At 35.8% G+C, this 15162-nt stretch overlaps 1 protein-coding gene across 3 annotated transcripts in view; it reads right to left on the bottom strand.

The window, feature by feature from the left end:
• Nucleotides 1–15162, bottom strand: part of COL25A1 (collagen type XXV alpha 1 chain) — a 452093-nt gene that overhangs the window by 176372 nt on the left and 260559 nt on the right. For all 3 annotated transcript variants that reach the window (XM_036409348.2, XM_045589089.1, XM_036409357.2), the window contains exon 5: nt 10224–10241. In XM_036409348.2, the coding sequence (XP_036265241.1) occupies nt 10224–10241 (18 nt within the window). The remainder of the gene's footprint in view (nt 1–10223; nt 10242–15162) is intronic.

The following is a 15162-nucleotide window of genomic DNA, read 5'->3' as shown; positions in this document are numbered from 1 at the left end:
ACATCTGGTAGTGACTGAGGCTCGACCAACCAGAAGTCAGTCCTGCAATGGCAACTCAGAACTGACTGCTTCTCCTGCAGGCGTGGTACCCCAATGGCTGCCTAGGAGGCGGAGCTTTTGATACTGACTGGCATAGAAACTGACCAATCAGAACCAAATCTGGGTAAAGTGTGAGGAGCAAATAGCTGCCTAGGAGGTGGAGCTTTTGACACTGACTGGCATAGAAACTGACCAATCAGAACCAAATTGACCAGCAGAGGAGGGCAGTTGGGGCCAAGATCAGGCTGGCAGGGAAGGGTAATTGGGGGTGAGATCAGGCCAGCAGAGGCAGTTGGGAGTGCTCAGGAAGGCAGGCAGAGGCAGTTAGGGGTGATCAGGCAGGCAGCCAGGTGAGCAGTTAGGAGTCAGCAGTCCCAGATTGTGAGTGGGATGTCCAACTGCCATTTAGGCCTGATCCCACAGGACATTCCCCAAAGGGCGCCTGATTGGAGAGGGTACAGGCTGGGCTGAGGGAACCCCACACCTTTTGTGCACTGGCCACTAGTATATACATAATATACTTTGAAAATTTGTAGATACTAATTTAAAGTTTAAAACATTTACAACTGAATTAATTTTGCTTCACTGACAAAAATATTTTTAACTATAACTCCTTGATATTTTTAGAAAGAATTAGACACACTTAGAAATGTGTATAGAAATGACTATTTTAATAGAGAATCCTGTACTACAATATAAAGCATATCTAACAATTATAATCACTTTTCATGATTTCCTTGATTTTAAGATTGAACTACTTATCCTAAATCTCTATATGCTTTGAAGTCATTATTCTATTGGACTTATTCAACAGATGAAGTACCTCTGTAAGGGTAACATCCATATGGCTCTGTCCCTGTATGAGTGCTGATGTGAGATGTGTGCATAAGTAGGCCCTTAATAATAACACTTATGGATGCCACATACACTTTTCTAAGTGCTTCAGTAAGTCATGTATTAAATTAAAACAACCATCTTAATTTTATATTGAAAAACTGAAGGAAAAAAGGTAACTTGCCTAAAGTTATACAGTTTGTAAGTGCAAAATGAGGATTTAAACCCCTCTCTGCCCATGGAGCCACCTCATAACCTTACTCAATGTGGTCCATATGCTGTTTTAAAAATAGATTGCCAGCCCTAGCCAATTTGGCTCAGTGGATAGAGCATCGGGCTGCGGACCAAAGGGTCCTGGGTTCAATTCTGGTCAAGGACACATACCTTGGTTACAGGCTCCTCCCTGGCTGGGCCCTAGTTGGGCCTTGTGCAGGAGGCAACCAATCAATATGTTTCTCTCACATCGATATTTCTCTGTCTTTCCTTCTCTCTTTCACTCTCCCTAAAAATCAATGAAAAAATACCCTTGGGTGAGGATTAAAAAAAAAAAATAGACTGGCAAAAGCTAATATTTTCAACTTATCCAGTCATTTCATCATCAAATGAATATAAATTATCTTTAAGTCTGCATTATTAAATGTGTACATTTATTCAACAAAAATGTATTGTGTGTTTTCTATATATCAACACTGTATAAAGAGATTGAGATACAAAAATGAGTAAAAATTTCAGAAAATAATAACTTCCACATATACAAATTAATGTTGGATTAATTTAATTATTAATAGAAAGCTATATGTTATTCACCTTTATTTAGACAGAATTAAAAGGAATATATTTGATAGAGAGCAAGGCATAAAGATGGCAATAAATGTTCTTCAGTTAATTTCAATAGACAAGAATTCTAAGTTAGAATTAAACTTTGAGGATGATATTATACTATTTCATTATACAAATGACCATGTTAAAAATGTAAATTCTAATAAAATAAATAAACTGCTATGCTATGTGTTCCTTTAAAGATATAAGATACCTAGAGCACAATGGAGTCTTTCATATCATAGTAGCCATTAACTTAATTAAATATCTTTAAAAATTTAAGATGTTAAGACTTTAATAACCATTCTCTTTATCATCTAACCACAACATAAAATATAGATAATGGGAAATGATAATGCATTATGAAATATAGCATGACTTATTAATGATTACTAGTTTAATATGATAGTTCTATTATGTAGTAAGCAAAATAAAGATTTTCCACATACAGAGACAAACACACGTGCACGCACACACATGCACTGCTTTCCAAATTTCTTGCAGAATGTAGATGTCCTCCCCCTGCCCCCAAGACAGACTATATGGATCGGAAAAAGGTTGGACTGAAACACAAACATGAAATATGGGAATTGCTAAAGTGTTAGGTTAGAAGGAGCTTAGTATATAATTAAAAACATATGAATACAAAGTTAAATACTGCCCCAAAATATCAGAAAGAATTCTTTACAAGGCACACACAGCTTGATTTTTGTAAAATGTTGTGCAATGGCAATGACAATATCAGAACAAACAAAAAAAGCAGAAGGGGGTTTGGGAGGGAAAGGCAAAGTGACATCTTCCACTTCTTTTCAAGATAATACAAATGGAAGCCACTCGCCTCCGTGTGCAGTTGTCTGATGGTTGCTTGTGGTTTTCTCTTACATTTTTTTCTCACTGAGTAATACAGAATTACAACATGCATGCTGCTTTAGTACTCCAAATTCCTAAGGGAATTATATCTCTTTTATGCTTACATGCAACTCCAAAGAGGAGTTATGAGTAAGGCTTTTAAATTCTAAAAATTTCATGCAAAAGAAATGTCCTGGATATGGAAGAGGTAACTTTCACTTAACAAAATGATTCCACTGATGGAGTGATTTTCGGTGGGGAAAGGGTTGAAGTATTTTTCTAAAGCATATGAGATGGTATCCTGAGAAGGATTTTTAAAAACAATTTGTTTCTACAATTTGTATTAAATTATTTATTAGTGAGAGAATGCTATTGTTTTAGCAATGTGGCATTACACACAACCACTATGAACTACTTTCTATAATAGTCTCAATTATTAAAATTCAAAACCAAGCCTTGAATCTTACAAATAAATTGTTACAAAATAAAATACATTATAAGCATATCCCTGGGTTAATACTATCTGTTTATATTCACCCAAACTAAATACCAATATAAATATACTATGAAATGAAAGGAAGCAAAGGTATCCAAACTCCCCAAACCTTGTGGAAGTGAGATAATAACATTAATAGAGCTCAGTAAAATCTCAGAGCGTAGAAACCTTAGAGACCTGTGGTAAATGGTATTACTGACTGGGGCATTTAGAATTGTGAGAAGCCAACAGCTTTCTCTCTTCCTCTGCTTTCTTTTTTATTTTTATTTTTTTCACAGATATCCTTTTCAAAAAACTGCTGACACTATTACAGATATCCCCCCAAGGCCTTTCCCCCTCTCCCTAGGTCTTCACCACTCTGTTATCTGTGTCCATGGGCTATGCATATATGTTCTTTGGCTATTCTCTTCACCTCCTTTTATACAGTCCTCCCCACGCTCCTCCTATTTTCAGTCTGTTCCACAGATCCATGCCTCTAATTCCTCGACTTTATTTTCCTTAACATTCACAACTCAATAGCATTTGTTGAACTTCTACCTTCTACAAGGAACTATATCAAGTGGTGAAGAGGATTCTAAAGATGAAAGAAAACATAGATCTCACTCTTGAAGATCATAGCTAGTTATAAAGAGAGAAATATCTTTTATAAATTATAGTGATACAATAGAAAGTAGGGAATTATTACTTATTGAGTGCATTCGTGTACTAGGCACCAAGTTAGAAGTTATACATATATTTTCTTAGTTTAATCCTCAAACCATCTGTTGAGATAAGACATTATTATCTCTGCTTTACAGAGAGAAAAATGAGACTCAGTGATTGAGTAACTTGCCCAAGATCACGGAGCTTGCAAAGGGAGAAACAATATTCAGTTAAGGGAGAATAAAGACATCTTGATGGAAGAAGTGGTGGGTAAATATGAAAGGTGATCATATTTGGATATGTGGAAACTGAATGTATCGAGGGACTGAGAGGAAAGAAGTTATGGAGAAAAGACTATATTTTAAGAAAAGATAAATGGAGTAAAACAGATTTAAAGGGCGGAAAGTAAATGGTTTGACTTGGTTTGTATGAAGCACAGTGTCCAGAAAGAACATTAATGAAAAATTAACTGGAGATCAGGCTGAAAAACAGGCCAATACAAAATATGTGAATGTCAGGCAAGAAACTAGATTTTATTACACTCTAAATGGTAATTACATTGAAATTCAAAGTTATAGGGTTAGAAGAAGGTCATAATCAAAAGATTTCATGACAGAAATCTTTTATCTAGCTGACATGTATAGGATGATATTGGTTGATGCTACACTTAATCCCCATTCTCAGTGTCTTCGCCATAGAGACGGGAACACATTAAATGCTCATTTTCCTGACTCACTTCAGCAATGACTGGCTAGGCAAAAGTCATGTCTTCATAGAACTGGGAAGTCAGAGTTGCAAGAAGGAAGGAAGGAAGGAAGGAAGGAAGGAAGGAAGGAAGAAAGAAAGGAAGGAAGGGAGGGAGGGAGGGAGGGAGGGAGGGAGGGAGGGAGGGAGGAAAGAAAGGAGGGAGGGAGGAAGGGAGGGAAGGAAAAAAGGGAGGGAGGGAGGGAGGGAAGGAGGAAGAAAGAGTAAAACCCTGTCAAGTGGGCAGTGAGCTAGAGGATATAGTTGTATAGTTTCTCTGTTAGTCATTAGCAAAGTTGCAAAGAGCATTAGCATCATGACTCTTCCTTTTTTTTCTTCTTTTACAATGTTTGAAATATAGTTATTTTTTAAAAAAAAATCTTTATTATTGCAAGTATTACATATACCACTCCCCATTGCCCTCTTCCCGATTCCCTGCAAGCCTTCACCACCCACTATCTGTGTCCTTGGGTTATGCATATACACATATGAGTTCATTGATTGGTCTCTTCCCTGCTCCCCTGCCTTCTCTCTGAGGTTTAACAGATAAAAATAAACTCAGAGACATGGAAAGATAGCACCATGACTCTTAACACCTGGTAGTAGAGGGACAAGGAAAAGGAGGACCCGGATGAAGAGAGGAACACAGAAAGGGGATGTAGGACTGGGAAGCCAAAAAAGGACTCAGTTACCAGAACAAGAATGCCTCGATCTTGGCAGAAAGCCAATTATTACAAATAAAACATGGCACCAGAACCACACTTAGAGCAATGGCATTGATCCTCAGTCACCTGCATGTTGGGAAAAATGCCTCTTTAAAGACTTCGTGTTTAGGGTCCTGGCTGAAACTGGGGATTTCCCAGATGTAGAGATGTGGGTAAAGCCATCCTCAGATGGTGGGTCTGTGAGTATTGACAGGACTCCAAATTCTACTTGACTAGTAATATTAAAATAACTAAAAAAAAAACAGAGGTTGAGTCTGTCTTGAGCACCACAGTTTCACAGCCTTATTATCACTGTGCTTTGAACATAGAACAAGATAAATAAATATTTAAGTGAATTGAATTGAATTATGTTAATATGAATCAATGCAGAAATCTTAGGGTGACTCATCTCAATAGACTGATTTTACCCCACCCCCAAATAATTAGTACCATTAGTTTGAAATATAAATGCTCATGTCTTTTTTCTAGTTTCCTTCTTTCTTCCCTCACACTCTGTTGTCACTGTTTTTTCTTTTTACCCAAACCATTTTTTCAAGTCTTTGGGACATTATTTACTCCACCCCACTCCTTTTTGTCTCTAAGAATTTGATTTTCTTTGTTTTAGTGGATTCACAGCAACATTCTCTTCATTCATTTCTTTGCCTCTTTTCTATCTTAACCACAGCTGCTAGAATTGCCCTTTTTCTTTCTATTACCCTTTCACCATCTTATTTCCCTTGTCAAGACCCATTTTCTCACCCATTTTGGTAAATGCAAAGACTCACCTCCCTTCCCCAAGGCCTATTTTTCTGTTTAATTTCATGCTATCACTGCAACAGGGTTACTTCCATTTAGCTTTCCTGTCTTTGCAGTTGTTTAAAAATCTAATTTAAATTCATCTAACCATCTTTAACTTTGGGAAGAGGATGGAAAGAACGCCCTTCTGCTGATATAACAGATGAATTCCTTTTGCTATTGGTCTGCAAAATGAAACCGTATTAACCTGGAAGTTCCTACTAAAAGAAGTGTGATAATAAAGAAGCAAAATTGAGTTTTATACTGTATAATAAATACTGTGAAAAGGATGGCATGGGAATATTTACCCTTGGCAAGAAAACTCTAACAGACATAAACGTTTGTACATGAACAACAAGTTGCCAATTATAATTCTGCCCAAATCTTTTATAAACTTGAAAGGATGTGCAATTTCCCAACTCAAACATTTACAACTCTTTTTTTTTTTTTTTTGGAAGTTAGCTGTTTAGAACTCTGATTTTATCTTCCTAGAGGAATCATAATATAAATATAGCTTATTTTCCCAGCCCAATTCACAAAAGCCTATTCCTAATGTACAAAACAAAACAAAACAAACAAACAAAAAAAAACACCTTGTTGTACAATAGAAACAATACTGGTAATTCTCCTAATGAAAAAATCCATTGAGAGTTGGAATTTGGGAGTTTAGAAGCTTTCTCTCACAATACTAACCAGTCATAGGGAGGGTCATCCTTGGGTGACACGGTTATGACTCAGGAAGGGGATTTTGAGAACCACCCTGTTTCCCCCCAAAATAAGACAGTGTCTTATATTAATTTTTTCTCCCAAAGTTGCGCTAGGTCTTATTTTCAGGGGATGTCTTATCTTTCCATGCGCTAGGTCTTATTTTCGAAGGATGTCTTATTTTCGGGGAAACACGGTAGTTGAGGGAACTTTCTTGGAGAAAGCTTGTTTAGATGGCAAACTTTCTTCTTCCTTTTCCTCCCTTAACTAGTTACAAAAGGAAATACAATGAGAAGGTAAAGAGAAAGTTTTGCAATGTCTGTGCGCTTCCCTCTCCCCACAGTTAAAAAAAAATGTCCTAGGAAGACACAGGGATGAGGGAGGAACAGGATCAGCAGGGAAGAAATGCAGGTAAATTCGTTATTTTGAATCTTATATTTATAAATAACAAAAAATAAGTTATGAAGAGTTTTAGCTGATAAATCTCATAAAATCAGGGAAAGTGAATAAGATAAAAATTTAAGAAAAAAAGTGGGTATCTTTTTAAGTTACCGAACAGACGATGAAAAAAAAAAAATAGGAAGACATACCCTGTTATTATGTACACTGTATATGACTAAAATACTTTTTAGTGTCCCAAATAACAAAACATGGACATTTTAAGAAAAATTTGATCAAATAAAAGAAACCTTTCCATTATTTAAGAGCCTATTATAATTTACTAATTCAGTTTGTTTACTTTTTCATTATAAATCTGGATGAAACAAGTTTAATGAATAGTTTATATACAATTACTCAAAGAAAAAGTGGATTCATGCTAAGGTGGTATTGTATAACTGTATCAATACTAACACTGCTATATATATTGATAATTGCATCTACTATATAACCCATTTCTGTCTTTATATTTTTAGTTAGATAAAATTAGTTAAAAGTCTACTTTATATTTAACATTCACTTTTTTAAAAAAAAGTTCTGAGAGTAAACTAGGGTTTAGAAAAATAATACATAAACTGGTAATCAAAATTAAGGAAAACCAGAGCAAGTTACAATTTGAGAATGCCAGTCCTATCTCCATCAAGTTCCTAAAATTTTCAAGTGGAGCAGTTAACAAAGTTTATTTTTCTGAAGTATATTTACTTTTCTGAAGTATATATTAAGGTATTCTGAAATACCATAATATATTCTTTTTAAAATTTTTTGTTGATGTTCAATTTCATGGAGGAAATAGAACTAAAAACAAACAAACAAACAAACAAACAAACAAACAAAACCTCACCTGAGGATATGTTTTTATTGATTTTTAGAGAGAGAGGAAGGGAGAGACATTGATCCATTACCCACCATATGTACCCCAACCAGGGATTGAACCCTGTCTTCTGGTGTATAAGTTGATGCTCCAAAGCAACTTAGGCAGGGCCCATAATATACAATACTTTTAAATCTCAGCTACGGAGATCCAGAATGTTCCTAGTTCTGTCCATCCTTGGCTTCCTGTGCTGTTAATTCATCATTTTTCTTCTGCTCATTAACTATAGCAGTGCACTTAAGATTTATTATGACCTTGTTCTTTTTACAATTATTCCTTTTAATATCTCATTAACTAATATGCTTTTAATGCTGTCTTTTTGTCCAATTTCCAAATCATTACATCTATATCTGAATTTCTTACTCTTTGCTTTGTCAATAGGACACTTGCCTAGGAGATGCTGGTGTCAACCCACATCACTGTCTCCCTTCAAGTTAGTGGTGGAATACAGGTCCCATACATCTCTACTGCTTCCTGCATTCACAGCTAGATTATGCTAAACCTTCTGGGGGCAGGTCAGAAGTGCCAGAGACTTAACACCAGGCACAACCCTCAACAATGAAGAAAGGTAAATTAGTGGATAGATACATCAACTTCCATGCCCCTTGGTGGGACAAGTTTGAGGCAAGCTCTACAGAGTCTCTCCTAAGTTCTTCAGTAGGACTGAGCCCCAGTCCACAGCAGTAACCTGTTCATTGATGCATCTGTTTCCTGGTTTTTATGCATTATTTTCCTACTTCTTCACAATGCTTCCTGGGACCATCTCCCAGATGAGTTATTTATGCTCAAATCCTTACCTTAAGAACTGCTCTGGGATAGTGAGAGGTGATGCGGCTAAGACAGTAGTTCCATTAAAATTTAAAATATATTAAACATTATCATCCTCTCTCAAATGTCTTTGGTTAACACTCCAATTTCTTTGATTATCTATTATCTCACTTCTTCCCTAGAGAGATACAGGGGTATGAGGGTTTTAGAGACAAACTTGACTCCTGCTCCCTGTTTTATGGTATCATCCCAGGTGAGTCATGTATCTCTTCTATTTTGTATATATAATACTTCCCAAGGCTCTGGTAAGCATCCAATAAAATAGAACAGGCAAAACACCTTTTATTTTGTCTTCATCCCAATATAATGTAACAGTTTCAAACTTAGGTAATAAGCTACAACTTGCTTTGGTGAGTTTTTTCCCCCTCCAATAATTTCCTTGAATCAACTAAAAATGTAAGTGAAAAATCTCAAATAATGAGAGTATTTTTTAAATGGATATAAATTAATTACATGTCAAACTTTTTCTCATGAGTGTAATGTGAAGATGACTGCTCTATTGAAGCATATGGAGGATTTTGTTTGTCACACATCTTTAAAAGACAGAGCTCATAAAAATTATAAATAACATTCTCTTGGTCTAATATGAAAATTAGCACAAAATAGATAATTTATGATATTGACTAACAAAGATATCATGAAAGTCATTTATTTATCCAACAATCTAGGACAGAAATAGCATTAGGTATGTCAAAGGGAAAGAGACAAAAGAGAAACTCAAGAAATAATTATGTTATTGACAAGTATTACAGTATTAAGGGTGAAACATTAATAATGTCAGTTCCTTCTCTATAGCTTCCTACAGACTACAATAAAGTAGTAATATTAAATTTGTTGTTTTGTATTGACTCACTTCTAAAACACACCCTTTTTGTACTTTCATCTTTATACACATTACTCTCTTCTAAAATTTCCTCATTTTTCTTCAATATGATTTAGGGCTCAAAAGATTTTATATTGACTGTATTCACATTTAATTGTAAATCATGTCTTCAACAGTTGGTTTATATTGAAAGTGGGGAATGAATTCAATATCTATCTATAATGAATCAAATAAAGCTGGTAGGATCAGAGTCTACATGATCAGAGTCTGTGGATTTACAACAACATTATTAATATACGATTAATCAGTACCTAATGCGAACCAGTACATAGCCGACATCTAGTAAGTCTTTCTGTCTTATATTAAAGTCCTGTGGCTATGTTTCAGATCAGTTAAGAGTTTTGCTTATGATAGTGCATTGTTAACTTGCCATCTGGCCCAACAGCTGACGTGGCTCATGGAGGCCTGAAGAGAACCTCGCCGAAGCTTTACTCCTGGGAAATATTTGGTCTACTGTGTGGTGTCATCATTACTGGCTCACAGCTTTCTATATCCTTTGAAAAAAAAATGCAGAAAAACCTCTACACTGGAATATTTCTAAATTGAAATTGATTTGTTAGAAAAGAGTTCACTTACCTGAGGACCAGGCTGACCCTGAAATTGAAAAAGAAAAAGAAAGAGTTACAAGTGTGTTTTCTTCAGTGAATTGTTCAGTTAAAACTCAAACTAGTTCTGAAAACCTTTTCAAAATATCTCTGAAGATAACAGTCAATACCTAACTACTGGCAAACTTTACTTTGTGGTTTTAAAATCATATTATAGTTTACATTTTTATTCTATGCTATCATCTAAGATCTTGATATTATGGTCTAATACATGTAACTCCAAAATGACTCAAGGGTTATAGTATGCTCTAGAATCAAACTGCAGAAAGAGAAGGCAAAGGGAAATCTACCTCACATGGTCATAATGAATGGTTAGTGAAAGAGAGTGTGTACTCACAGAGACTATTACTATGAACTACATATTCCAAGATGTCACAGAGTGAAGGAAAAAAGAGGCAGATATCTTAGTTTTAGAACTCTCCAAGTCTTTGAATTTCTCATTGTTTCAATAATATTTTAATCAATTTTAAAAATAAATATTTATCTCCTATTGTGCATAATCCAACCTATGGGCATTTTGAAAGGACGGGAGGAGAGGGTTTGGCTCAATTAAGTGCATCATAACTCCTCAAACAGTCAATAGATTATGTAACCTCTGGCCAATCTAATTTATTTGGAATGTCACTTTCTTGTTTAAGCTGATAAAAACTTCAAAAACAGCATATTTGTATATGCTTGTCACTAAGAGAAAAACCACCTGTGAATAAAAGTATTGCTTACACATCACCTTCTTAAAATCTCCAGTTGGGTTTTGTGTAAGATAAGATGAAAGAAAAAAATTCACAGAGTAAAGGAATCTTAAAAAAATATATTAATAATGTACAATCTCATTGCATCAGCAATATACCAGTGAGTATTATTCAGGAAAGCATGGCGCGAATACAATTCCAAGAGAAAACTTGCTCTCTCTCAGCCTCTCTCTAAGCTTAGAATTTCTTTGATGATTTGTTCTCTTATGGGGGATAGAACAGATGATTTTCAAAGGCATTGTCTGAAAATGTGGCTGGGCCAGGTTTTGTGTAATCAAACCATGAAGGGGAGCTAAACCAGGCTGCTTGGAGGTTACTCACTCCACTCCTGTACTCTTTAGTGATGGAGAGAGAAAAAGAGAATAATATCCACTAATTCCTAACCAAATACCAGACACTTGGGATTTGTTTTTCCATTTACAACCTATAAACTTCCTTGCATTTTACAAATGAAGAAGCTAAGGCTCACAGAAATAAGTAAAAAATCACACAGTCGAGAGTTGGGGAGGCAAAATTTTAACCAAATCTGATTCTGAAGTTCATGCTTTTCCACCAGGTCATTCTGCCTTTTAGTCTGGAAGTTTAAGAAAAAAAGAAGTAGGCTTGCTTAGATCAGCAATGATAGTAGAGCACTCTTCAAGAGAGTGGACTTTCTAAACCTTCTATCCACTCCTTGGCTACAAAGGTGAACCTCTGCTTCCAGATACAGGCCTCCAACCAGCAGGACCTGACTGCTAACTGATGCCTGTCCAGAAACCAGGTCAGCACAGGTTCTGGTCGGGAACAGACAGCCCTAACATCAGCTCTCAACATGGAAGACCTCCATGGCAGCGATCTCCACTTACATGCAAATAGGGATCTTGCAAGATCCAGGTAATAGGTGAATCTGCAAAACATGCTCACTCTTGCCCACTCTCTAGATGTTTTAAGCTTCTAATCTTTCTGAAATTTAAAACTGGTGCAAACTCAGAAATGTAAACATTTTAAAAACCTTGGAATACATTACATCTCTTGTATGTTCTTATAAAAACACAAATGTAGGATTCTCCAAAATCAGGAAGAATTTCTTCAAAAGAATACATGTTAGCATTGTTGCTGAAATTTTTTGCTTGTCCTACAAATGAGAATTTTCCTGTCTATTTTAAAAATGTGGCATTTGTGTCATTACACTGAACAAATGATTTCAGCATAATGTGTGCATATATTTATGTTACTATATACATTGTGTTATACATTTTATATTAGTGATCATGAGAACAAATAGTAAATGTCGGTGAAATGAAAATGTTGCTGTATACTTTCTAAACAAGCATTGGAAAGCATAGAGCAACAGAAAACTCAGATTGCTCTAACATGTGATATGAGTTTCAGGTATGCATGCATGTATATGTCTTTATGTTTGTCTGTAGGGTGGGGAACTTTAAAAAAAGGGATGGAAGTGGGTTAGTAGAGAGGCTTCCTAAAAAAACGATGCATAAAGCAGACAAATTTGGTAACTCCCTAAAACATGGATTACACAATGCAATCCTCATAAATATTACCCAAGACTTTAGGACTGTCTGCACTCAGTGTGAGGTAACAAAATGTGCACTGTGGAATATTCTGTTTTTATTTTATGTATTGATTTTAAAGAGCAAAGAAGGGGGGGGAGAGAGAAAGAGACAGAGAGAAAAACATTAGTTTTTTCAGTTACTTATGCATTCATTGATTGATTCTTGTATATACCCTAGCTGGAGATCAAACCTGCAACCTTGGCTTATGGGACGAAGCTTGAACCAACTGGGATAGCCAGCCAGTGCCAGCTAGAATCCTGTAATCATCCTACAAGAGTCATCTAAAGCGGGGAGGTACTGTGGGCGTGGCAGTGAGTTTCCTGCAGGGTGCCCCAGCCTATAGGAGAGAAGTAAAGAGCCCACAGTGAAGCTGGTCTCAGAAACACCCTGTGAGGGACACATTAGGTGGTAGGTAATGTCTTCCTCATGACAAATCACAAGAAGAAACATCTCAGGATTTTCTGTGTTACTTCTGAGTAATTCATTGAGAAAAACAAGTATTTTCATTCATTAGTGGATATATTTTTTTTAGTCTATTGTAATTTATAGGTAGTGAATATTACTAATAATTAACTATGAAAGTTAATTTTTTCCATCTAAAATACTTTAAAAAAATGAATAGTTTATAAATTATGATGAAAACTCATAAAATACAACCTAATTGAATTTTTAAAAAGAAAATTCCTGGGAAGGAGCTTTTTTTGCAAACAAATCACCAAACTGTTACCACAAATAAAAACTGGAATCGAGTATAATCAAGAGCCATGCCAAGTTAAATCACAAAACACTGACCTTTAGAACAAACATACATGCAGAGATGGAGCATGCCTGCTGTTCCCAGGGGCTGATTTACTGAATGTCAACAGCTCAATGCAATGCCCTCAAGACAGCGAAGGCACCAGGGTAAAGGAAAAGAAAAACCAAGAGAAGCCGACTTTAAAAGTGGTAATCAGAACAGTGTGGTGGAAAACAATCAGCCAGTAGCTGATGCTTGACGGAAAAGTGTTCAAAACAAGCTGAAAGTTTTGTGAGGCAAGTAAACCACAATGGAAGTTGATAATGAGATGACATATCACTGGAGGATGTGCTGTTACATTAGCCCATTAAAGAGCAATATTCACCATTCTCTGTTGGGCTGTTATCACAAGTATGGTTGCCAGAAAGTGCTAACACTCTTCCTAAATCTACAAAGTCTTAGATTTCTGACTGAGACAATTAGATTCAATACAGGATACTTCTTTCATGGGTGGTAAATCTGTGGCACTCCTTTTCAGATGGGACAAATACTGCTTTTCCATTCCCACATGCACAGATAGGCACACAAAATTTGTACTTTTAACTTTTTAATATATTTTTATATATTTCAGAGAGGAAGTGAGAGGGAGAGAGATAGAAACATCAATGAGAAAGAATCATTGATCAGATGCCTCATGTACATCCCCTACTGTGGATTAAGCCTACAACCCAGGCATATACCCTGACTGGGAATTGAACCATGACCTCCTAGTTCATAGATCTATGCTCAACCACTGAGCCATACCCGCCGGGCTACAGTACAATCCTATTTTGAAATATTGATTAGGATAACAGACTCACATAAACTGATTGTGATAAATTTTAAATAAAGCCATTTCATTTACAACAGCTTGACTGGTATGGCTCAATGGTTGAGCATCAACATATAAACCTGGAGGTCACAATTTGATTCCATGTTAGGGCACATGTCTAGGTTATGGGCTCTATCCCCAGTATGGGGCATGCAGGAGGCAGCCAATCAATGATTCTCTCTCATCATTGATGTTTCTATCTCTCTCTCCTCCTTTGCTCTCTGAAATCAATAAAAATAAAAATATAAAAAAAAGAATTGTTCTCTAGTACATATTGCAAAGTTACAGGTATTGTTTGTTATTACATTAAATCCCAGACAGAAGTTTTGTCCCAAAATTCATTATGCTGCAAAGCCGCAAAGCCATATTGAGGAACACTAAAGTACTGAAATCATGAAAGCCAATGCATAGCAGTTCTGAGACTGACCAAGAATCCTGAAAAAAAAAATTTTCATAAACACTAAAAGGGATAGTCATGGGTACCACATTCTGACTTGCTGTTATGGCCAGTGCCACAGAACTGGCCAAATAAACCAGCATTGTAAGGGTGAACATGAGTATCTCCTCTTCTTTATACAATCATCTACCAAAGAACATTTCAGTCGTTTACATGTCTTGGCCATCACAAATAATGTTGTGATGAACATAGGAGTGAATGTATCTTTGCAAATAAATGTTTTCAAAATTTTCAGTCACATAACCAAAAGAGGAGTTGCTGGATAATATGGTAACTTTGTTCTTAATTTTTTCCATACTGTTCTCCATTGTGGCAATACCAGTTTACATTCCCACCAGTACTAAAGTACTAGACTGCTGATTGTCTTTATATATGAAAATTAACTAAAAATGGGTCAAAGACCTAATTATAAGACCTAACAATAAATTACATAGAAGAGAACATAGGAACTAAACTTATGTATCTTGGTCTTAGAAAGGATTTCATGAATTTGAAATGCAAGGAAAATAAAAACAAAAATAAATGAATGGGACTATAAAACTGA

The sequence above is a fragment of the Pipistrellus kuhlii genome, unplaced genomic scaffold, assembly GCF_014108245.1.
Source record: "Pipistrellus kuhlii isolate mPipKuh1 unplaced genomic scaffold, mPipKuh1.p scaffold_m20_p_1, whole genome shotgun sequence".
Lineage (NCBI taxonomy): Eukaryota > Metazoa > Chordata > Mammalia > Chiroptera > Vespertilionidae > Pipistrellus > Pipistrellus kuhlii.
This window is presented reverse-complemented; position numbering and strand designations above follow the sequence as displayed.